The sequence below is a fragment of the Leishmania martiniquensis genome, chromosome 26 (assembly GCF_017916325.1).
Source record: "Leishmania martiniquensis isolate LSCM1 chromosome 26, whole genome shotgun sequence".
Lineage (NCBI taxonomy): Eukaryota > Euglenozoa > Kinetoplastea > Trypanosomatida > Trypanosomatidae > Leishmania > Leishmania martiniquensis.
This window is the reverse complement of record NC_090161.1, coordinates 965007-986965: the sequence shown is the minus strand read 5'-3', so window position 1 is coordinate 986965 and position 21959 is coordinate 965007. Positions and strand designations below refer to the sequence as shown.

Genomic DNA, 21959 nt, shown 5'->3' with positions numbered 1-21959 from the left:
GCAATGTCGTCGAGGAGAAGTGGAATGCAGAGCAGCCAAGGAAAGGGTGGGGGGTTAGGGTCAGAGAGTGTCCACATGTGTGATGCAGATGCCCAAGAACCTTCATGTGCACAGTCATGCGCAGACGTTTCGGCGCATCGTGGCATGGCCCGTCTCTTGCGGCCCACCCGCTCTTGTGAGCGTTGTCGGCTCTCGAATGTGCCATTCTACGCGGTGTCTGCACGCCAGATGAGCCGATGTGACAGTGTCGGCGCAGCTCTGGAGCACCGCCTCGATAGAGGGCGCGGAAGAAGAGATCTCCGGTGTGTGTTGGAGGGGGGTATGAGAGAGCACAGTCAATACAAAAAGCCAAAGGGAAGCGCCTCAGTGCCCCATAGGGGATGCGCAGGCACGCGCGCCTCACGAGAATCAAGGACAGCATTCCGCATTCGAGCTGGTGGCGCTCCTCTGGTATCGTCCCCCACCCACCCACCCCCCATACGGACGACTCCAGCCTGGTGGGGAAGAGTGGTAGAGGCTTACACGCGGGGTCCATCGAATGCTAATCGCACTTCCTCTTCAGGTTAGTCACTGCCACAACACTGTCGCTGCTTGCCGCCTCACCACCGTCTTCGGCACCTGCCAAGACCCCAGAAGGGCGATGGTTGCACCGAATAAGGCGGCGCATCGGCATTAGGACATGCACACTAAGGTAGTAGAGCATAACAGTGAACACAGCACCTGGTATGACGTACTCGCGCAAGCACATCACCCAGTGCGGCTCTCCTTCGTAAGCGAGAGTCGATGGGCGAAGAGGCATTGTGAGGCGAAGCGCCCTACAAGGAGTATCTACCTTCCAAAATGGACCTTGGGAGTAGAGAAGAGCGCTAGCAGGCTGACACACGCAGGTGTTGCTGGCTGCACGTGACGGCGCGGTGAGGGCCATGAGAAGGTTGCACATGCGTCAAGACACACGAGCATTGTTTGAGGCGGCAGAGGAGAGAGAGAGAGAGAAAGGAGGCTGTGCGAGGAAGGTGCTGTGATATAGAATATCCACCGAGGGACGGTGACAGCACACCGAAAAAAAAACGAGTGCGCGTTCAACGGTTAGCCGTCCCGCTCGCGGCGTCCTTACACCGGCGGATGGCATAGCGAATGCGCGCTCTTCATAAGATTTCCTCCTCCGTATGCTGAGCGGAAGTGGGCCTTTGAAGCGAGCGCATGCCCTCATTGTGTATGTATACATGTGTGTGTGTGTGTGTGTGTGTGTGGAGGTGTCTTCGCGTTTCATGGGCGAGCTCAGCGCACTCAAAACACTTCTCTTCATGTTGCTCTCTCGCCTGCACTTGGACTTGCCCGCGAGAGCACGGAGAGACAGAGAATGAGCGCGACAACGCACACACTGAAGATGAAATCGTATGAAAGAAAATAGACAGGCGTATCGCGTGTCCCCGAAAGCGCCGGTACCCGAAACGTCACGAGACGTCAGCCAACTGACCAAGCACCTGTACAAGCGTGCAAGCGCACACAGCGGAGCGCATAGAGGAGCACGCAAACGGAAATAGAGCTTTCTCTCTCTGCGAGGCGAAAGCAACGAGAGGCAGAGAAAAAAGTGCAGGTTCCATTCATTGATCACTCAGGAGGTTGCACGCGCACCGCCTGCACGCCCATCGTCACGTTCGCAGAAGCTCGCGCACGTCTGCTTGGGCGTGCGAGCTTTGGCGCATGCCCCTTTCCCTGGGCGCGCACATCTTCAGAGATAGACATGAAAACAAACATTGAAATATGTGTAGGCCGCAGCGGCGGAGAAAGCGGACACGCAAACAGCAGAGCTGCCGCAAAAGAAGAGGGTGAGCGGAGATCTGTGCGCAGTGGCAGAGCGCGCGAGGGGAAGGGGGACGCAGGGGGCGTGCGGGTGTGTGTGTGTGTGAAGCTCTCTCACTGCAACCCTCGCTCTGCTCACATATACATCGTGCGCGTAAGGAAGAGAAAGGATGGCGCAAATCGAGGCGGCAGGACGAAAAAAATACACTTCTGCCACATCGACGGCAGACGCCCACTGCGCGCGTTTGTAGCCAAGCCGTGCGCTTGTCGGAGCACACAAAACGCGCGCATCTTCGAAGCAGAGAAGGGCTCCGGTACGACAGGAGGCCGCCCCCTCCTTCCATCCCTACTGCCCCATTCCCCCTTTTCTCACCGCTGTGAGCGCTCCCACGCCGCCGCCACCACCACCCGAGCCCCCCTGTCCGCGGTTCGAAGGCGTACTCGCACTGTTTTGCTGCCAGCGCACACCCCAATACGAAGGCGAGTCGTCGTTGGCACCATCGCCTAACGACGAGGCCCACCATGACACTTTGTGGATCTCCCGAAGCTCGGATCGATGAACCCTACGTGAGCAGCTCTGTGGAGACCTGCGAGCGCGCTCCAGGTGTTCGCCGCGCAGACACAGCTACCCTCGCAGTTTTCAGCCACAGCCTTCCCTTCGCACTCGGTGCGATTTCCTTTTCGGCTGTGCGACAACCGGTTCCATCCTTCACTTCTGCTGGAGGTAGTCAGGGACGTACTCGCCAATGATGACAACGGCAAACTCGGTGCGGGAGCTCTTGTCCGACTTGAGCTTTACAACCACCACCGACTTGCTTGGATTCTTTGTGAGAGCTTCGTGAACCTGGCGGAGGATCCACTTGCGCAGAGGCAGGCCATCCTCCGGTGGGTTGTCATTGACGCCGTCGAATTGGTTGAGCAGGTAGGCATCATTCATGTACTCTGGCTTCATGATGCTCTCACGCGGGATCTCTACCTTGACTGTGGTGACCATTTTCGCTGGCAGAGCGAAGGAGGCGATGCACCGCGACAATGCGCGTCGTCGTTCGTCTGGAAGTAACGGGGGAAGCGGGCCGAGAATGCGGTCCCTGTCGGGCGGTTCTCGTTCGTTGTGGAAGTTGATGGGTAAGTTTGGTGTGTGCGATGCTGTGTAGGCGCGCTATCGGAGAGGAGAAAGAGGAGGGAGACACGCTAGACGAAGTGACGAGAGCGAGACAAAAAACCTTCAGAAAGGGGAAGCAAAGGTGCTGTTGACCGCCGCCGCCGTTTTTTTTTTGCGAAGCGCAGGAAAAAAAAACAGAGGCCGTCTCGAGGGAAGAGATGCAGAGGAGACGAAACGTTACTCAGCTTGGGCGATGCGCGTTGGGAAGGCACTTGCAGCAGACTGGAGAGGCCGAGGTGGTGTTGAAGTGAGGGTGCACTGCACCAAAGTATGAGATGTGGCATTAGCAGGCGTCGGCCGAGGGTGATATAGGGAGGAGAGAGAGAGACAGAAGCTGGTGAATATAAAAAGTGGAGAGGAGGAAAAGATGCACGCATGCACACAGAAAATGGCACATGCTGTCGCCTCTCTCTCCCCCACCCCCCGCGATCCACCCTCAGCGGGACGTGGTCGCAGGTAACACCATACTCGAAGCGGGGCCATTTGCGGGGTACGCACGAGAGCGCAAAGATAGAAAGAGAAGAACGCAACGTATTCCGCCACCAGAGAGGCTGCACAAAACACACGGGCACAGACCCGTGGCGCCGCAGAAGACCCTCAAGCCGTTGCATCGCGACACTGGAAAAATGATTCAGTGATGCCCACAGTGAGAGAGAGGGAGGGGGGAGGGAGGGCGCTGATGCACGCAAACCGCCGAACGAGCCACTGCCCGCACCATCTCCAAGCAGATGACGCGAGAAAAAGGGGGCGGGGCCCATCCTCTGGCGCTTGCAAGAATATTTACCCTGTCACCAGTGTCCTCAGAGGTCATCTGCGAGGTCCGAGTCCAAAAAAAAACAAAGGGAGCGCCGCAATGGGGTCGCTGTAGGCGTTGCTTGCCCAACGGTGGGCACGCAATCGTGCCACTGCTCGCGTCACCTTGTCTTGCACCCGCCAGACTTACCGGAGGCGCTTTGACTCGTGCAGCCGCCGTGCTCAGCTGTGCAAGACCCTCTTACAGCTTTGCTTCGACTTGTGTGCAGAACAACAGTGGCGCAGGCTTTTGCATGGGTTTCGCACTCTTTCTCAGTAGGCGGCCGCGAAAGTGCTAGGAAGCGCGTTTAGGTGGCGGCGATGGAGTCGCGCAGCTCTATTTCAACCGGCATACCACGAGCCGTCATCACCACGTAAACGCCAGACGCTCAGCTGCGTGAGACGGCATGATCAGGTGGGTGAGTATCAGGCGCGCTTTCCAAGTCGCAAGGCCTTCCCAGCACCCCGCCTACGCAGAGGGTGCGCCGCTGCCGCGCCCTCTGCGCCGGCGAGATCCCAGCGATTCCGCTGAGAAATGCGCTCACACAGAGAGCCCTTTGCGCATACTCAAACGCGCAGCCCCGCAGCACCGCATGCCGTCGCTGCGAGCACCACTTCAGCCGCTCTGAAGAGATCGACGGAGATGCGCAGAATCAGCGGCTAGGGCTTCTTCGGCCGATCAAGGATGTCAGAAGACATCCACCACTTGACGCATGTGCCTCTAATGGCCACGCACATCATGGCTTACGGCTTTCGCTGAGAATCCGCTGACGTCTAAGGGTCTGTGGCCATCCCGAAAAGACGCTCACTGACCTGCCACGGCAAGAGGAATCGGGAGGCGACAGCGATCAGAGTAGCGGAATCAACGCCAAGACATGCGGAAGTGGGTGAAGTCAAAGCTGTGTGCTGCGGTGAGCACCAGGCACCTGGGAGTCAACAGATGCAAGGGCTGCAGCAATGAAAGGCGGTGGCACGTGCTCGCCTCTGCAATGTGTGAATTAGAAAAGTGGGAGGAAGGAAAAGGCGGGGTAGGCAACGGCAGCGCAGAAATACCCCGAGAGCAGATGAGAGACGTGGATGCGCGTACTTATACACAAGCACAGACGCAGACGTACACGTGTTGATGTTGTGCTGCCAAGCCACTGAGAGTGAGGACGTGAGAGGCAACGCGATTCTCTGGGGAAAATCCTCTTCATACTGTGATCTCTGCAGCGAATGCAGAGCTTCGCGTGCACACAGGCGTTGGTGGGCACACCAAAATCAATGTGAAGCGCAGCGCGTAACACCGAACCACTGCCTGGGAGAAAACTGTGGGGCAGCAAAATCGGAAACGGCCTTCGTTTCTACAGCGCAGGTGTCTCCGCACCTGCATCTGAGTCTGCAGCACAGCACCCGCCTTTCTCGCTTCCCCTCTGCGTCGGCAGGCCACGCTGGTCGTCCTGTGCTTCACTCCCCCGACAGCGGCACTGCGGCGTGTGTCCTCCCCGTCCTGAGCTCCTCGCGGAAGTTCAAAGGGGCAGCATACCCGAGAAGAGACGTCAGCAGTGGCGGGCAGGTGCGAAGGAGAGCACTTGAGCGATGCGCGCAGCAGCCGTCGTCCTCTGCCGCCCCCGCTGCCCTCACGCGCGCTGCTTATGATGGTCGCTTATAGAAAAGGGAAGCTGTCGAGCAGAGAAGGCAGACAGAGACAGAGGCAAAGCGAGGGGGGGATACCGGCAGATGAGGCAGGGGAGGAGGAGGAAAGCGTGCGCCTCTACCCACCCACCTGCCCACCAGGGCGCCCTCTCCGTCTCCTCAACGCGCGACAACAGCTCCGTTAGAGGACGCCTGCGGCAGAGCATCCTTCGCACAAGTTTCTGCTCGTGAGCTGCCGAGCATACACCCGTACGCACGCACATGCGGTGAGTGGGCCGCTCCCACACCACACTTTCACGTGAACGTCCTGTCGAGACAGCCGTTCGCACGTATGTGTCGCTGCTCATCTCGCTCTAACGCCTTTCCACGCAGCTGTGCGCTGCCGTCCACTAGGACTCCCTGCAGATGCTCCTCGCTGAGGGAGAGAGACTGCGCGACAAGGTCGATGCGTCGCGGGGTCACGGCACTGGCCAACCCACATGACAACTCTCGCATCGCATCCAGCGCCAGCTGCTGCCGCTCGCGTGCACGTGGCGCGCGCAAAGCTTGGTAGAGCAAGAGCTCCGCGACAATGCCGCGAGATGCGCTATCGCACGTGCCCGCGTACGCCTCTCGAACGGTGCGCACAGCAAATGTGAGGAAGTCGGCCGCCTTCGCCCGCTCTTGCGCCTCCCCCTCCTCATCAAGCAGAAAACTGTCCTGCTCCCCCGCCGCGTCAGTGGCGGCTCGACAGCAGCGCAGCAACGCCTGCGCGAACATGTGGCGCACCTGGCGCAGCGGAATGGGAAGGTCCGCCACGCGAGCCAACGGGCGCTGTGTCACTTGCCGGTGGTAAATCTGGATGGCGCTTTGCCAGCTGTGTGTCGTGAGAAGCGAATAAACTTCGGCGTCGTCCAGCCAGCGGCACTCGGGCGAGTCCCGCCCAAAGACGGAGATGAGATCTGCGCGCAACTCGGTCATCAGCAGGCAGGGCTCTGCCGAGACAGGGGACCTTCGCGTGTCGCCAGCCGCCGCTGCAGCAATGAGGTGGCAACAGCGAAACACTGTCTGCAACTCGGCCTTCCTTACCTGCGACTGCTGCGGCCAGGGGCTGCTGTCGTACATCCGCAGTAGATGCTGTGCGACTCTCCACTTCGCCACTTGACTGGTGTGCACGCGCTGGCATGACAGAAGCTGCAAGCACACGACGCAGCAGGGCCGATCCAGTCCTTTGCCATCCATGACAAGCGCCTCCACTTGCGAGCCAATGTGGGCCGACAGCTGCTCCACATGCCTAAGCGAATGCAAGTAAGCTAGCAGGGCTTCAGGGTGAGCGCTACGCAGTGTGTACCACGCGCTAAACGTCTCATACAGCGCGCTGGCATGGGCGGCGTTGTGCGCGGCATTGCACGATGCCATCGTGAAGAGAAAAGACTCTGCCGTGGGCACCAACAAACGATGCGAAGCAGCACCCAAGGTGACATCCATATCGCTAAGAATTTGAACTGCCACCTCCCACCGCCCTGCTGCCGCAGCTGCTTTGATGAGCGCCTCGGTGAAGCGACACCCAGCATCACCCGTCACCTGCGAGTCTGACACGCGCTCACGGATACGCACCAGAGTATTCCACATGCACTCGCGATCCGCTGGGGATAAGATATGATGCGGCTTCACAAAGCTCTCCCCACTCCGCCACACGGCGTCCAACGCAGAGGTGTGAGCATCCAAAGGTACATCGTAGCCGCTCTCTAGCAGCCTGTCGTACAACCTCAGCGCCATCTCCCATGGGCGTGAGCCGAGGGCGTTCGTCTTGTACCCTGTCATGAGGCCCATCAAGCGTGCTGTCATGTCCGCAGGCGGGTCGACGCGTATCAATTCCTTGGCGTAATTGTAGACATGTAAGGCGGTGGTCCACGAAACGTCGAGGTGAAGAAGCTCGGCGAGGGCGTCGCATGACACAGGCAGGGTACTGCACGAAGCGGCGCTTTCGCGCAGCTGATGCTCAGTGAGAGCCACAATTGAATTGTCTGCACCCTCTAGCGTCAAGCCGAGCTGCGCCTGGAAAGAAGTGCCCTTCACTGTGTATCGCTCAAGACGGCTTGCCTGGTAGAGGGCGAATGCCCGAGCCTCTGCTGGTTCGATGTGACCCCAGGGGCTCTCCTTGGCGGCTCCCACAGCGTCCGCGAGCGCCGCCTCGTACGCCTCCACACCCATCTGTGCAGTGACGTTGTGACGCAGCATCGCGCTGGTGAATTCGCCAACGGTAGCGGGCGTTAGCGCCTCCGCACGCGTGCGAGCGAAAAGAAGAAAGGCCTCCGCTGCCTCCGACTTTTGGGTGGAGCGACGCAAACATTCAACGAGGCGCCGCTGAAGCGGTGAAGACGACCGCACGGTATCCCGCACATAATACGCATGCTGAAGAGTTTGGCCAACATGCCCCTCACGGCCTCCAGGAGAGGATGCCAGTGCCGACGAACAGCTGGACCGTGTCGCCCACGACGACGCCGGCGTAGTGTGAGGCTCCTGGGCAGCCGCGAGGCCCCCGTGTGTTATTCCTGTGGATGCCGCCGTTGTCGCTACGCCGGAGCCCCGCAGCATCTGCGACTCACGTCGCCACCGCAGCAACTGAGCACGGCGACGCAACGCCTTAGAGACCAACTCCACAGAGATGGGACCCGGCATGGGGCACTACGAGTACACCAGGAGAGCAAAGAACGCGAAAATAAAAGCGACACGGCCCAGTTCATGCCGTTACAGACGCCAAACACCCGCGCACCGCTGACAGTCACCCGGTGACGGGACGGCGAGCCAAGAGTGATGTCCGCCCTCTATATACACAGTGAGCAATACAGCAGAGAGAGGAGAAGATTATTCGTCGTGGGAGTCGTCGCGAGGACATAAAGTGCAGACACATGAAGGGAAAGTGTGCTTAAGAGTCCGCGTGCACATAGCAAGAGAGAGAGAGACAGGCCGTAGCCGAACCATCCACGGCTCCAATGAGAGCCATCCTCAACACAGATGCCTCTCTTTCCCACCGTACCCACGTCCCCCGCACCGCGAGCACGTCAGCGGATATGTGAATGCACAGACAGCCGCTGCACACCTGCAGCAGCAGCCCTACGGCTGAATAAGGGGCCTCCACGACAGACCCTCCTGCCGCGGAATCGGTGCACGTGCCTCGCAGGCCCATCCTGCCCCCACCCCCGACCCACCCGCCCTTCCCTCGTATCCGCTTCACATGCCCGCCGCGCGCTCGGCAGCACACGGGCACGGGCGCGCGGCATGCCTTCGCACAAGCGGGCTGCGGGCTGCGGGCTGCGGGCTGCGGCCGCCTCCGGTGCGCAAGCGGCCGCCCCTGCTGTCCGGTCGCTACGCGGCGGTGTCGAGGCGCATGCCGGGTGCCCTTCAGCAGGAGGGCGCCCACGCTCAGGTCAGCGCACCCGCGGGCCCCGCTCCCTCCGCCCGTCTCGTGCGTCGTCCCCCGTCGCTCCCACCCGCCGCACCCCATCACGCCGTGTGGCGGCAGGACGCCGCAGGGCGGCTGTCGACCGCACGTGGCTGCAAGGGCGCGTCGCCCTCCCGCATCGCCGCACGCCCCTCAGGGCGGCACACAGGCCCAGCGGCTGACACCCGGCGGCGCTCGTGCATACAGCGCCGGTCGGATGTGCGTAGTGAGACCACTGCGTGCACCGCCAGAAAGTGGCGCAAGGCGTGTATCCGGGCCAGGGCACCCCGCCCGTCCCCGCGCAGCACACCGAGCACATCACCGCGTCGGAGAGTCCCATCCCGCGTACAGGCAGTGGCAGGGAGCCCTCACGGCTCAGCCTGTTGCACCCCGTATCGCGCGCTGACGGGGGTGCAGACCGCGGCGTCGCGCACCAGCGATCACGTCGGCAAGCCATTCAGCCAGCCTCGGCACCTCTGCCATCGCCGGCCTTGCAAGCCTGTCGGCCGTGTCGAGGCGTCCCAGCTCGTGATCACCAAAAGACAGAGGTGAGAGGCGTTCACGCGCCGAGACGCTAGTGCAACGATTTCACGGCTGAGCATGTCGCAGTGCGCCCTCCTTTAGCACCGCAGGGTGCGTGCTGAGCGCCATGGGAAGGGAGCCAGAAGGGACATGGCGCCTGCAGAGGAAGCAATCATCTCTATTTTTCGTTGTCGGAGGCAGTCGCGTGTAGCGAAACGGTGAGCAGCGGCAGCACCCGCCCTATTCCACATGCTGTTGGCGTCTTTGACCGGTGTGCCGTTGTTCGGAGATGAACGACATGACGGTTCGGTGGGGATACAGAGGCACACGTGCGTACTTCTCTGAGGGATACCAGAGAAGCGGATGGCGCATGGTTCGGTAGTCGGTGCGATGGGAGCTTTCTAGCAACGGTGACTCTCAGCGGGGTCATCTCCGGCGACGCACACGCTTCGCAGCGCTCTCGATGGGTTCTCTGCGAGGACAACTGGGCCTCCACAGAAGCGCGAAAGGATCCCTTTACTTTGAGCTCATCCTCGTTGATTTAGAGGGTAAGTAGTGTACCAGGCGAATGCAATGAAAGACGTCAACCCGATGGAGCCCAGCCCTCCCCCAGCCCTCGTCTCACGATGAACCGCTCAGTTCCACCGCCCCCCTCCCCCCCACACACACACTCACCCTTCTCTTCATTTTGTCCCTTATTCTGACAACTGCGGGGTGCCTAAAGGCTTCTTTAAAGGCACCTCGTGGGCCACTCGGCGTATTGCGCAACACTGGCATTACGGTGAACTGGAACGGAGTGGGGTGCATGCGTGAGAGTGCATGGGGCTGCTGGGGGACAGAAGCTGAATGGAAGAACACGGTGGTAAACGCACAGAAAAAAATGTTTAGTGATTCCTCTCGGCAACGTATGCACGCTGTCGCCCTCACTCGGTCTCACAAAATGGTAGTGCTGCAACGCTACTCAGCAGATGATGGTGTCCCGGTGGCCGAACGTGGCGTCCGAATTCGCGGCAGAGAAGAGCGCAGCACTAATACGCCGCCCGCGTCGAGCTGGGCGTGGCCCCTGCCTTGAGCCCTGCCATCCCATCCACTCACCTCATAGGTCGCCTCAACGCGGCGTTCCGTGATGCTGGCCGCCTCCTTGTGCATTCCTCTTGGGAACACTTGGGCCCACCATATGCGTAGGGCAGTGATGCCCACGTGGGATACCTTCGACGTATGATGAGATCCTGTCCATCACGTGGATGGTGCAGGTCCGGTTACCGCCGCAGACCACATCAAGAAAACATCATCAAGGACCTGACGGCCGACATCAGAGGCGAAAGATTCCTCCGACCTTGTCGCTTCTTCGGCGCCCAGCCCTGTGTCGCCACCTGCAGTGGTTAGACAGTGGCAGCAACGGAGAGTTCTACGGCTTCGCCACATGGAAGGCGTGGCACTGTACCCTCAAGACGCCGTGTTCGCTGAGGTGCCCTCACCTCCTCGGGGAATGGGACGCCCATGGAAGGGGACGAAGAAATTGAAATGGGAACGCGTGGACGCTGACGCAGGCGCGCAACAGTCCACTTCGAAGGCGCACACTCACTCCTCTCCTCACATCCTCTCCACAGCTGAGTATCTTCTTCTCATCACTTCAGAGGGTGAAGAGAGACACACGCACGCATGCGCTCGCAAGCAAGCGGCTCAGCCCTCAGCCAGATGCTCACACGGGCATCTACGCAGACGACTCGAGAAAGGCCCGCCTCAAATCGAGAAGTGAAACGCAGCCAACGCGAATGCAAAGAGAAGAAATCTGACGGGTGACTACCCCATCCACAGAAGAAAGGGCTCAAGAGGCACGTCGGAAGGGGGGAGGAGGCGAAGCGAGAGGAGAGTGGCGAGGCGCATGGACTGGCTTATGCGCCAGACGTGTCCCGCGTCACTGCGCGTGCAGTGGTACACGTCCATCGCGGCACACACACACACACACCTTCACTCACCTCACCTCACACCAACAACTGCGTATTCGCTGACGTCGCGCCTGCCCGCCCCGCATGTCCGTGATTGGATAAGGCCGCATGCAGCAGAGGAAATAATGAGCTGAGAGAGCGAAGACAGACTGGGAAAAAAATGAGCGGTTGCAGCAGGTGAGGTGTCAGCTGCCGAAAGGGACGGGTCAGGAAGGGGGGCGGGAGGCAGCATCCAGGTAATTCGCCAGTGCCCCACCCTCCCATGCACGCGATCACGCGCAAAATAGATTTGGGCCAGGATCGGATGTCCCGATGTCTGCCGGATCACCGCCGCACTGCTCCAGGGGACGATATTATAACGCACCCGCTGCTTGCGCGGAAGGAGATGGCCCTGAGCGCATTGGTTACCGCATGGTGCTCCAGTCCAGGGACGCCACCGATGGACAAGGCCTTCAAGCGTTCCTTGGCGCTGTCGATCTCCCTCGATTCCTGAGAGTCGCGGATAGCGGCTTAGACACCACTCGTGCCAGGAGGCAGATCATCCTTCGACGGCAGGGCCTCCACCTGTCCTTGAAGCCCATCGCTGCTCTTGCCACCCTCGCGCAAGGCGCGGAACATACGGGAGACCTTCCCCATGGCGACTATTTTTTGGCGGATGGCTTCGCTTTGCTGTACCGATGTGCCGCCGCTGCCGCTTTCCGTGCTCGCCCCCTGCGCCGGTACGGTCGTCGCCAGTGCTGTCACCGTCTCCGCCCTGTCTTCAAGCAACTCGTCTTCATGCAAATCGATGAAGTGCAGGAGGTTTGTGCAGATGTCTAGCAGCTTCTCTTCTACAAACGGCAGCGACCAGGTGAACGCGTTCATGAAGTTCGGGAGGTAGTAGGGGTGAGGGCTGCTGTTAAACTGGCGAATGTTCATGATGTTGCGGTTCAGCATCACGATGGCAGCGCGGTTGTCGTACGTGTCACAGTAGTTCGGCGCCGAAAAGATGCACATGACCGCGGGAAACCCTTTGTTGGTCTTCTTGTAGAGGTGATAGCCCTCATTCTGGGCCTCGTGGCCGCGTATTATGGTGATGAGGCCGTTCTCCTCTAAGAAATTGCAGGCAGCGGCGTTGCTGTAAACGTAGGAGCAGCCTCGAGTCGTGTTGGGGAGAAACATCTGCGGAGCCGCAGGGTCCTCTTCTTTCTCGTCCAGCGGGTCGGACCATAGCAAGTCGCACATCGGTCCCGACGACGGCGGCTCGCGGAAACGATGAATCGCGCTAACGTCGGATATTCGCTTCAGCTCTGGCGACAAGCCGCCGTGCACGCAGAGGAACCGATTGTTGACCACGCACGCAAGCGGCAGGCAATCGAATGCAGACATCATTGCGTTGTAGACGGCGATGGAGTACTTGTACAGCACCTCGCGCTTGAAATTGAAGTATGCCGTGAGGTGGCGACTCTCGTGGTTGCCGCGCAGCATGACAATTGTGCGAGGGTAGCAGATCTTGTAGCACATGAGCAGCAGAATCACCTCCATGCCGAAGCACCCGCGGTCGACGTAGTCGCCCAGGAAAATATATTTCTGATGCGACGGATCCCCGCCAATGGAGAAGAGGTTCAGTAAATCGTAAAATTGGCCGTGGATATCGCCGGCGATGACCACCGGGTCATCGAGGAGCAGCACGTTCGGCTCGTCCTTCCAAATGAGCGCGCATTTCGTGATGATCGCCAAGGCATCCGCCTCGTGCAGCAGCCCCTCTTTTTGGAAATGCTCACGCACCACGTCCGGGCGCGCCTTCCCGCTCTCGTCGAACACCGCAGAGCTGCTCAGCGGCTCCCACTTCGGCGGCCGCACTGACGTATCGCCGCGCTCGGTGAGGAGCATGCGCTCCACCTCACCTACGCTCCGCGACGCCGGCCTCAGGGCAGTCCCCACGCTCTTCTCCTCGATCTCATCGATGTTAGCGGCGAGCGCCGCGGCGCTGGCGTCGAGGGCCAAATTCTCCGCGGTGAGCGGCATTTCGCCTCTGCAGTGCGTGCGTCACGTGTGCGGCGCACACCACAGAATCTCACCCAGCGCGGGGCTCCGTGCGCGTGCCTGCACCGCTAACTACGAACGATGACGCGTGCCTCGGCGTCGTCTGGGAGAGCGGTCGCAAGCGTACAAGCGCAGCAGCACACTACCGACGAATATGGGAGAGTGAAAAAAAAGAAGCGCAACACAGCAATCAGAAATCGAGCCGGCAACTCAGAAAAGTCGATGACTGCGCGATCGACGGCGTGAGAGTGAGACAAGTGAGCGAGTCCTCGGCAGATTGTTCCTTCACAGAGAACAAACGACACGATGGTCAGTGAGGGGATGAGCGAGTCCATCGAGTTGCGGTAGAAGTCATGTGAGCAGAGAGCACAAGGACAGGAAGAGCAGAAACGACAGAAATTTCGACAGCAAAGTTTCATTGGGAAGCAGTGCGAACGGAAAGTCCAATAACACGAGCTCAGCAGAGGAGCTATGCAGCTATCGCCATCACGCCAACCGTGCCCACGTCCCCTGCACCGCGAGCACGTCAGCGGATATGTGAATGCACAGACAGCCGCTGCACACCTGCAGCAGCAGCCCTACGGCTGAATAAGGGGCCTCCACGACAGACCCTCCTGCCGCGGAATCGGTGCACGTGCCTCGCAGGCCCATCCTGCCCCCACCCCCGACCCACCCGCCCTTCCCTCGTATCCGCTTCACATGCCCGCCGCGCGCTCGGCAGCACACGGGCACGGGCGCGCGGCATGCCTTCGCACAAGCGGGCTGCGGGCTGCGGGCTGCGGGCTGCGGCCGCCTCCGGTGCGCAAGCGGCCGCCCCTGCTGTCCGGTCGCTACGCGGCGGTGTCGAGGCGCATGCCGGGTGCCCTTCAGCAGGAGGGCGCCCACGCTCAGGTCAGCGCACCCGCGGGCCCCGCTCCCTCCGCCCGTCTCGTGCGTCGTCCCCCGTCGCTCCCACCCGCCGCACCCCATCACGCCGTGTGGCGGCAGGACGCCGCAGGGCGGCTGTCGACCGCACGTGGCTGCAAGGGCGCGTCGCCCTCCCGCATGGCCTCACGCTCCTCAGGATCGACAAATCGTCAGCGGATGTGTATAATTGTCAGGTTGCCGGCAACGTTTATCGCGGACGGGTGTAAGCAAGGTGATCGTTGGAGGCGTCCGCAGCATAGTGCCGGCTCCAGTCTTGTCTCCGACAACAAAGCCCTTCCAGCCATGCCAGACTTTAGGCTGGAGTCGCTGCGGTTTCTTCAGAAAGGCAGCAAGGTACCCGGATCGACTCGCAAGACCATCTTCCCCCCACCCCTCCCGACGCTTTAGCTGGGCGGTAGCCACACCTCAACCTCTGTGCACACATATATTTATGTGCGTATCGCCGAAAGCTCTGCAGCCAAACACAGCATGAGGTACACACAGGCGCGTGTATGGGCGTCACAATACGAGATGAGCAAGGCCACCCGAAGAGGTCGAGACCTCAACATGCGAGCCCCCAGCCGCTTTTTTGGCCTTCCTCCTTCGTGTATTACTGCTGCTAATCAGAGTCGTCTTCGTCAGCGGAGAAGCTCGACTCTGAGGAGATGGTGTCCGTCTTCGATTCAGATGACGACTCCGCCTCTTCCGAGGAGTCCGAATCGCTGCGTCGCCTCTTGCGCTTCTGCGAGGCTGAAGTCGTCCTCTTGCCGGTGGAGGGTCCGGAGATGGTGCGTCGTGCCGGCGGCGCCGCCGTCCCCCTACTGACCGCTGCTCGTGGCGCCTTCGGCGCTGCTTTCGCCGTCGCTTTGGCAGCTCTGGGCACGGAAGCCTTGACGATTTTGTCCGCTGACTGCGGAGCCCTTGTCGTCAACTTGGCAGACTTCCCAGTGGATTTAGTCAGCTCCTTGGGTGTCTTGATCATGCACGCCTCCACGTGTGCTCGATGCTTGCTCTTAACACGCTGATGGCATAAGGGGCACTCCTCCTCCATGATGCAGGTCCCAAGAAGCAGCTGCCTCTTCTCCTCTGCAGCGATCGCCTCATCGCTGCCGCCACCGTGCCGCGCTCGCGCGCGGGCCTCCCGCGCATTAGCCTTCTCCCGATCCATGCGCTCTCGCCATTCCTCCAGCGCGAGCAGGTCGATGAGGTGCTGACTGACGGGGTAGTAGGGGAAACCAAACTGCTTCCTGCATCGCTGGCATGTTTGTACTGCATCGTACATGGAGACGTCGTAGTCGAACGGTGTACTGCAATGCGGGCAGCCATGCAGCGCCGTGGCGCAGCCAAACTGAAAGAGGCACAGCTGGCAGTGCACCTTCTTGCACCAATGACCCATGAAGAGCGAGTATTGTGGCCGCGAATCCGGCTCCCACAGGGAGCGGCATCTGGGGCACCCCACTGTGGTCGGCTGGTACAGTCCGCCCACCCGTGGATGCCCGATGGGGGTGCGGTTCGACGAAACCTCCGGCTCCTTCTTGGCGGCAGCCCACTGCTCCCACGCCTCCTCGTCCGTCGCCGACGACTCCGAGGCGCCATCCTCCGTCTCGCGATCCTCCCCGCTGGAGAGATCCGCGCCCGCATCCTCCTCCTCTTTGCTGCCGGGAGGCCTTCTTTGTTTCTTCAAGGCCGGTGCAGCATTCGACTTGGGCTTCGCCTTCTCCCGCTTCTTCTTCAACTCCCGCGACCCCGACGGGCCCGCCTTGTCGGAGGGCGGCCGCGCAGCTTCGGCCTTTCTCTGCCTCTGTGCAGCGGCGGCGGCCTGCTTGCGCAACTTGGGATCTGCAAAGCACTCGAATGCGCGCACCAAACACTGAAACGCCTCGGTGGCCTTGTCGAAGCTGCCCTGAAGGCGGTCTGGATGAATCGCTCCGGCGAGACGCATGTAGCTGCGGCGCGCCTCTCGCACCGGTGTCTCGGCCGTCACAGGCGCAAATCCTTGGGCGAGCGACAGGATCGCGAACGGCTGCCCATCGGCGGCCAGAACCCTCTTGGCGAGCTGCACGGCTTCCATTCTGCTTGCCTCCGTCCCTGCCTCCCTCTGTGTCTATCTGTGTGTGTGTGTGTGTGTGCGTGTATTTGGCACCCTCGGGGGCGTAGTAAACAGCTGTGAGCGAAAGGAAGAGAGTGCGCTGATGCGCAGTCGAGACAGGCCCGATGGATGACAAGGAGAGGGGCGGGGAAAGGGGTATTGCAGAGCAATTGTAGGGGCACGTGCGTGTGTGCAGGAAAGGGGAGAGAGATGTAAGCCCGCACGGCTGCGTGGGAAACGGATCTGTACGTGATGCAGGTGCGTGTAACCTCTGTGTGTCTGTGCCTGGTCGATGCGCTGGTGCGCGCCTGAATCGCACCAGGTGAAGGGTAAGCTTGTGTTGGTGACTATCTGCACCCACCACTCGCCGTATGTGCGTACGCACTAGACCCTGGGTGAGTGAGAAGATCTTTATAGGCACATGTTCCTCTCTAGCGGAAATGTGCACGTGTATGCATATGTTGCGCTTTGTGTGTATGTGTCTGTGTGTAGGTGTGTGTTTAGGTGCTGCTCCGCTTGTAGAGGAGCACTTCATCGCACAAGAGCGGCACCGTGTGGACGCAGGCGTCTGCACACTCAAGATCACGCGTCTGCTATGCTGCGAGGGTACTTGTGAATCCGTCTAGAGGCATCATGACGGTCTCGTTCGCTGTCCAACGAGTTGTGTATGGGACTGCAGTCACACGAGAAGAGAGAGATCGGCTGTCTCTCTGTGCTGATGTGTGCGTGGGTAGAGAAAGGTATGTCATGCAGGTCAGTTCGACGACTGCATCCTCGTCTTCCTCCTGTCAGGTGTTACGCGGAGAAGATGGAAGAGGGACGTGCCCCACCGATACGCGCCAGCCCCCACCTCTACGCTACCTCATTAGTCCGCAAAGATGTGTCGAGCAGCGGGGAGGGGGAAAAAAAGAGGTGCCACCCAATCACGTCTTCGATCATTGCCGACGGCACGTGAGAGTGTGGATCCAAGTAGAATGGGAAGGTGGGGAAGGGGCCGTGTGGAGAGAAGAAAAAGAAGGAACAAAAGATGCTCAGAGCCCAGGACGTGATCTCACGGACACCTCAGGAGAGCAGTGGTCAGGGCAGGCCTGTGAGGAAGTGATGCGTCTACGCGCCGTGCCATGCTCAACGGGCGCCACCGTCTCGGTACAGGGATGCGAAGGTAAGAGTCGGCCGCGGAGGCTGTGCACCCTCTCCGCCTTTCAGCTATCGACGGAGAATGCCTTCGCGGAATGGGAGGCGGCGGCTTCTGGTGCGACGCCAAGCCACGTCCGAGGCATCAGCGCAAAGACGCAGCTGCGATAATCGAAAGATTACCGCCTCAGTACACATGACTGCAAGCAACAGCAACCGCCCACGTCGCAGGGTGGAGGTGGGCATCCCCACATGGCAAAAGAAACCAACGGCAAAAAGAAGAGAAAATAGGCGGGAGAGGGAGAAGGCGCGTCACAGGCGCAGGAGGGAGAAGCGAGGCAGGTAGGCGTGGTACCACCGCTGGGGAGTCGTCAGCGGCAGCAGCACCTCGCTATCCCCCTCGTCCGCCGCCTCCCTCACGTCTGCCGGCTCAAGTGCCACCCATTCAGCGTGGGTCTCCTCCTCGTCCAAAAGGAGTCGCGCATTCCGCTGCAGTTGAATCGACTTCACCCCCGCAGCGCGGGCCATGATGAAGGCGTTCTCCTTGATGGCAGCGTAGTCGGGACGCTGTGCTGGGTCGTACGACAGGAGCGCCTGCACCAGCTCCCGCGCGTCGCTGGAGACACCGTCCCACAGTGGGCCAGAGCAGATGACGCCGCGCCGCATCTCCTCGTGCATCTTGTCAAAGCTTTTGCTGTGAAAAGGTCGATGGCCGGAGAGAAGGCAGTAGGCGACAACGCCCAGACTGAAGAGATCGCCCTTGTGCATCGTGATCCCAGGCTCCTTCATATCAACGTGCCCGTTCGCCACGGCAGCGATGCTCTCTGGCGCGGCGTAATTGCGCGTCCCGCCTACCACATACCACTGCTCCTCCTCGTTGACAACGAACTCGGCAAGGCCAAAGTCGATGATCATTGGCGTGCTGTAGTCCGCCGACAATACGATGTTGTCCAGCTTGATGTCGCGATGGATGATGTGCTTCTCCCGGTAGAGGTAGTCAAGGCCGGCGGCGACGCCTTCGATAATGTTCGCCGCGAAAGCCTCCTCGGCAGCGTGGCCGTACTCTCGCACGCATGCCGCCGCCCGCCGCGCCGTTCCGCCCTCGCCGGCCTCCATCACAATCACCAAGTCTTCGCGTGTCTGGAAGGCGCCGATAAGGTGCGCCACGTTGGGGTGATTCACTGCCTCCAATATGCGCAGCTCCGTGAGGGCGCCAATCCACCGCGTGTACGTCAAGTTTGTGCGTTTACTAATGCACTTGAGAATAGCGCGCTTGCGATCCGCCGAGGAGCGGTCTTCGCACTTGAACACCGTGCCGAACGTGCCACGGCCGATCTGTGCACCAGGGTAGAAGGAGGGAAAGCGCTGCTTGATGGAGTCGTAGAACGGGTAGCCGCACACCGGGAACTCGGACATCATCGTGTAGCAGCTCTGCAGGAGCGCCGTGATGCTGCGCGGTGTCAGGTATGAAAGGATGTACTCAAACGGGGTACAGTCCATCGCTTGCGTGCGCGGGTTCCACGAATGCCGAAAGACGACCGGTAGCCGGCACCGGTTGCACTTGCGCAGCAGCTGCCGATTGTGCATTGCCTGCTTCGGCGCGCAGGTATCGCAGTACACGCAACCGCACCATCGGCAGTGGTGCTTAGGGCAGAAGAGCCGGTTGAAACGGCGCCCACAGCGGCGGCCACTGCATACGAAGACAGCTGTCTCGTCCTGCCACAGCGCGCCGGGTGTCAGAAGAGCACCGGTGCTCATACTCGTCTCCATCGCCTTTGCGACAGAGGTAAAGGCAGGGAACAGGCGGAGAAGGGAGGGGGGAAGAAATGCGGCGGCGCTGGCAGGATTAGGCGGCAGCAAAGGGGAAGGGGGGAGTCCCCACCGAAGAGATCAGGGCAAGACGGAAGAGGAGTTCGGCGGAGAAAAGAAAAAAGAAGCAGAAAAGGGGTGCCAACGAAGTGACCGAACAGTCGAAAAGCAGAACGGAATGGGAGTAAAAAAAAAAGGGAGGCGTGCACACACACACACACACACACACACACCGTCGGAACGTGCCGGACTGCTTGTATGTGTGGCTGTGTGTATGCCAGTGCAGCGACGAGTGCGTGAGAGTGGTACGGCCTCCTCTCTCTCTTTACCGGCCGCACAGGCCGTGCGTCTGCGCCGACGGCGTTGCACCTGTTGTTGCTCGTTGGCTCAGCTGATCGGTTGGCTGTGTATGGATGCGCAATCGCCTAGCGTGCCGTGATGCGTGAGAGCGGGTGCGTTACAATACGGCACCGGTTGGGCAGCCAATAGCAGTCGAGGGTGTTGGGTGGGCGAACGGAGGGGCGATGGCGGGTGTCTGTTGGACTCTGAGAGTGTGAGCGTGCGTGAACGTTAAAGTAGGAGAGGAGCAGTCTGGTCCGTGTGTCGATGTCGCACAAACATTCACGCCTCTCCTTCACCTTCGCCTTTCCCCTCTCTCCCCCACCAAAACACACACTCGCCGTGGAGGTTGCAGAGATGACAGCACACAATCGAACTAAAGAAGAAAAAGGATGAGAGGCGGAACATGTGGGAGAGTGGGGAGAGGCAGGCGTGTTGAGATGTCCATCCCAGGTGGAACAAGACGAGGGGTGGGTGGCATGCGGCAGCAGGCGGGGAATAAGTAAACCTTACCGCCAATGGGGGTGGGGGATATGGGTCTCGCGCAAAGCTTCGCTTCACATACTGCGCCCTCCCTTCTCATTGTAACCGTCCCTCGTAGTATAGCGCTTTCGTGTCCGAAGCGGAGTGAGAAGGACCTCCCACCCGTGTATCGATGTGGCGTGCTGCCCTTACCTCCCCGAACCCCCTCCCTCCTTCCCTCCGTGTCCCTAGCTCCCTCGCAGTAGTGCTTGCATTGCACCAAGGCCGCGGATGGGAGGCTCTTCGATGAGCTTGCGCCGTGTCTCTTCTCCTCTGACTCTCTCTTTCATGTGATACCAACAACAGCCGTTGACACGACGCGCCGCATTGTAGCATTGGCAAACCTGAAACCAAGCGCATGCACACACACGCACACCTACACACATCCACGCCAGCAGTCTCTTCACACACTGTCCCGCCATGGTGGCAGCGAGAGGGGCCTACTAAAGCTTGCCGATGGCTTTATACCAGAGGCGCTTCAGTCCAGCAGCCTCCTCAATGTCGTTTTCAAGGCCCACAATCGCTTCGTCATCATGCAGATACTTCCGCACCTCCGGGTCGGCACGCGCTGCGCACCGCTTTAGTACCGCCATGTCTCGCTGGCAATGGCTCACCTCAAACATGTTCATCATCATGCACTGATGCAACTTCTCTGCCTCGTGACTGCATGACTTCGGCAGCTCATAGTTTTTATACGAGTACGACTTGTTCTGTGTCCGAGCCACCCATTCTTTGACGCAGGCGTAAAACTTTGTGCGCTGCGCCTCGCAGGCGCCCTTCGGCCTGTCTGGTCCGTAGTCATATTCCTTCAGACACTCGCGCCAAAGCTTAGACGGAATGGCGCACGGCGCCGAGTCTTCGTGCGCCGCACTCATTCACGGAGAGATGAAGCAAAGACAAGTAGGCAGTCAGATTAAGAGAGGGACGCTGAAAAGGGAAGCGTTGCGTGTACCTCTGCCCCTATGTATTCGCACAGGTGGCCGGAGGTGCGTCAGGACGACGAGCTTGTGGGGATGAGCGGTTGCTGTATGTGCAGCAACGAAGATGTTCGACAGCACCAAAGAAACCCACTGTGCCGTTCATCCAAAGAGAAAGCTGCGATTTGCGAAAAAGAAGGCGGCAGAGTTGCAGTGTAGCATGGGGTCATTAAACGCACGCACCAACAAGTGTGCCTCTGCTCCCCCCTTCCTCCCCCCGCTCCGCACCTCTGTCACCAAGACCAGAGCGAACTGAAGTTTTCATGCAACGCAGCCCCACCCTCTCACCCCCACTACAGCACCACAACGAATACACGCATACCACGCTGGCTCAGCTATGGTGTGCGTCATCCGTCATACAGAGAGAAAGGAACGAAGGACTGCAACGAGGGGAGCAGAAGGGAGAAGGAGGAGGGAGAAGCCCTCGCCCGCAGAGGAGCGTGCAATGTGTACTTGTGTTGCGGTCAAGGCAATGTTTTATCAAAAGAGTTTGAAAGGCACCGCCGCCAGCAAACGGAAGCCCACTTCAGCGCCGTCATCGTTCCAATCGCAATGCGGCCTGTAAGATCGCTTGCGCCTTCATGTAGGTCAGCAGAGAGGCCATAAGTGGCCACATGAGAGCGAACAAGCCCAGCCACCCACGCCGCTCTCGACGCATGGGCAGGCGCGTCCGACGATGCAAACGCTCCGATGTTCGCACCCATCGGAAAAAGGGGGGAGAGCGAGAGACACAAGAGTAGCGATGGAGGAAAATTCGCCACGAGCCTACGCGCACATACACATCCAACAGCGACCACGACGGAGGGAGGAGATGGAGAGAAACAGAAAAATAAAAAATATTTGGGAAGAAAGCAAAGAGCCTACTGTACAG

General features: G+C 60.0%; 7 protein-coding genes across 7 annotated transcripts; all 7 read right to left on the bottom strand.

The window, feature by feature from the left end:
• Positions 1–541: 541 nt before the first annotated feature.
• Positions 542–799, bottom strand: LSCM1_04270 (uncharacterized protein; the record flags this gene model as incomplete). Its single annotated transcript, XM_067321782.1, has 1 exon — positions 542–799. One exon carries the CDS (start codon positions 797–799, stop codon positions 542–544), a length of 258 nt encoding a protein of 85 aa, XP_067178013.1.
• Positions 800–2512: 1713 nt separating this feature from the next.
• Positions 2513–2797, bottom strand: LSCM1_04269 (uncharacterized protein; the record flags this gene model as incomplete). Its single annotated transcript, XM_067321781.1, has 1 exon — positions 2513–2797. The coding sequence occupies one exon, from the start codon at positions 2795–2797 to the stop codon at positions 2513–2515; it is 285 nt and encodes a 94-aa protein (XP_067178012.1).
• A 2889-nt stretch (positions 2798–5686) lies between these two features.
• Positions 5687–8053, bottom strand: LSCM1_04268 (uncharacterized protein; the record flags this gene model as incomplete). Its single annotated transcript, XM_067321780.1, has 1 exon — positions 5687–8053. The coding sequence occupies one exon, from the start codon at positions 8051–8053 to the stop codon at positions 5687–5689; it is 2367 nt and encodes a 788-aa protein (XP_067178011.1).
• A 3744-nt stretch (positions 8054–11797) lies between these two features.
• On the bottom strand, positions 11798–13294 carry LSCM1_04267 (uncharacterized protein; the record flags this gene model as incomplete). Its single annotated transcript, XM_067321779.1, has 1 exon — positions 11798–13294. One exon carries the CDS (start codon positions 13292–13294, stop codon positions 11798–11800), a length of 1497 nt encoding a protein of 498 aa, XP_067178010.1.
• A 1543-nt stretch (positions 13295–14837) lies between these two features.
• Positions 14838–16289, bottom strand: LSCM1_04266 (uncharacterized protein; the record flags this gene model as incomplete). The annotated part of the gene is made up of 1 exon (XM_067321778.1): positions 14838–16289. The coding sequence occupies one exon, from the start codon at positions 16287–16289 to the stop codon at positions 14838–14840; it is 1452 nt and encodes a 483-aa protein (XP_067178009.1).
• Positions 16290–17753: 1464 nt separating this feature from the next.
• LSCM1_04265 (uncharacterized protein) lies at positions 17754–19211 on the bottom strand (the record flags this gene model as incomplete). Its single annotated transcript, XM_067321777.1, has 1 exon — positions 17754–19211. One exon carries the CDS (start codon positions 19209–19211, stop codon positions 17754–17756), a length of 1458 nt encoding a protein of 485 aa, XP_067178008.1.
• A 1343-nt stretch (positions 19212–20554) lies between these two features.
• On the bottom strand, positions 20555–20986 carry LSCM1_04264 (uncharacterized protein; the record flags this gene model as incomplete). The annotated part of the gene is made up of 1 exon (XM_067321776.1): positions 20555–20986. One exon carries the CDS (start codon positions 20984–20986, stop codon positions 20555–20557), a length of 432 nt encoding a protein of 143 aa, XP_067178007.1.
• Between the last annotated feature and the right edge of the window lie 973 nt (positions 20987–21959).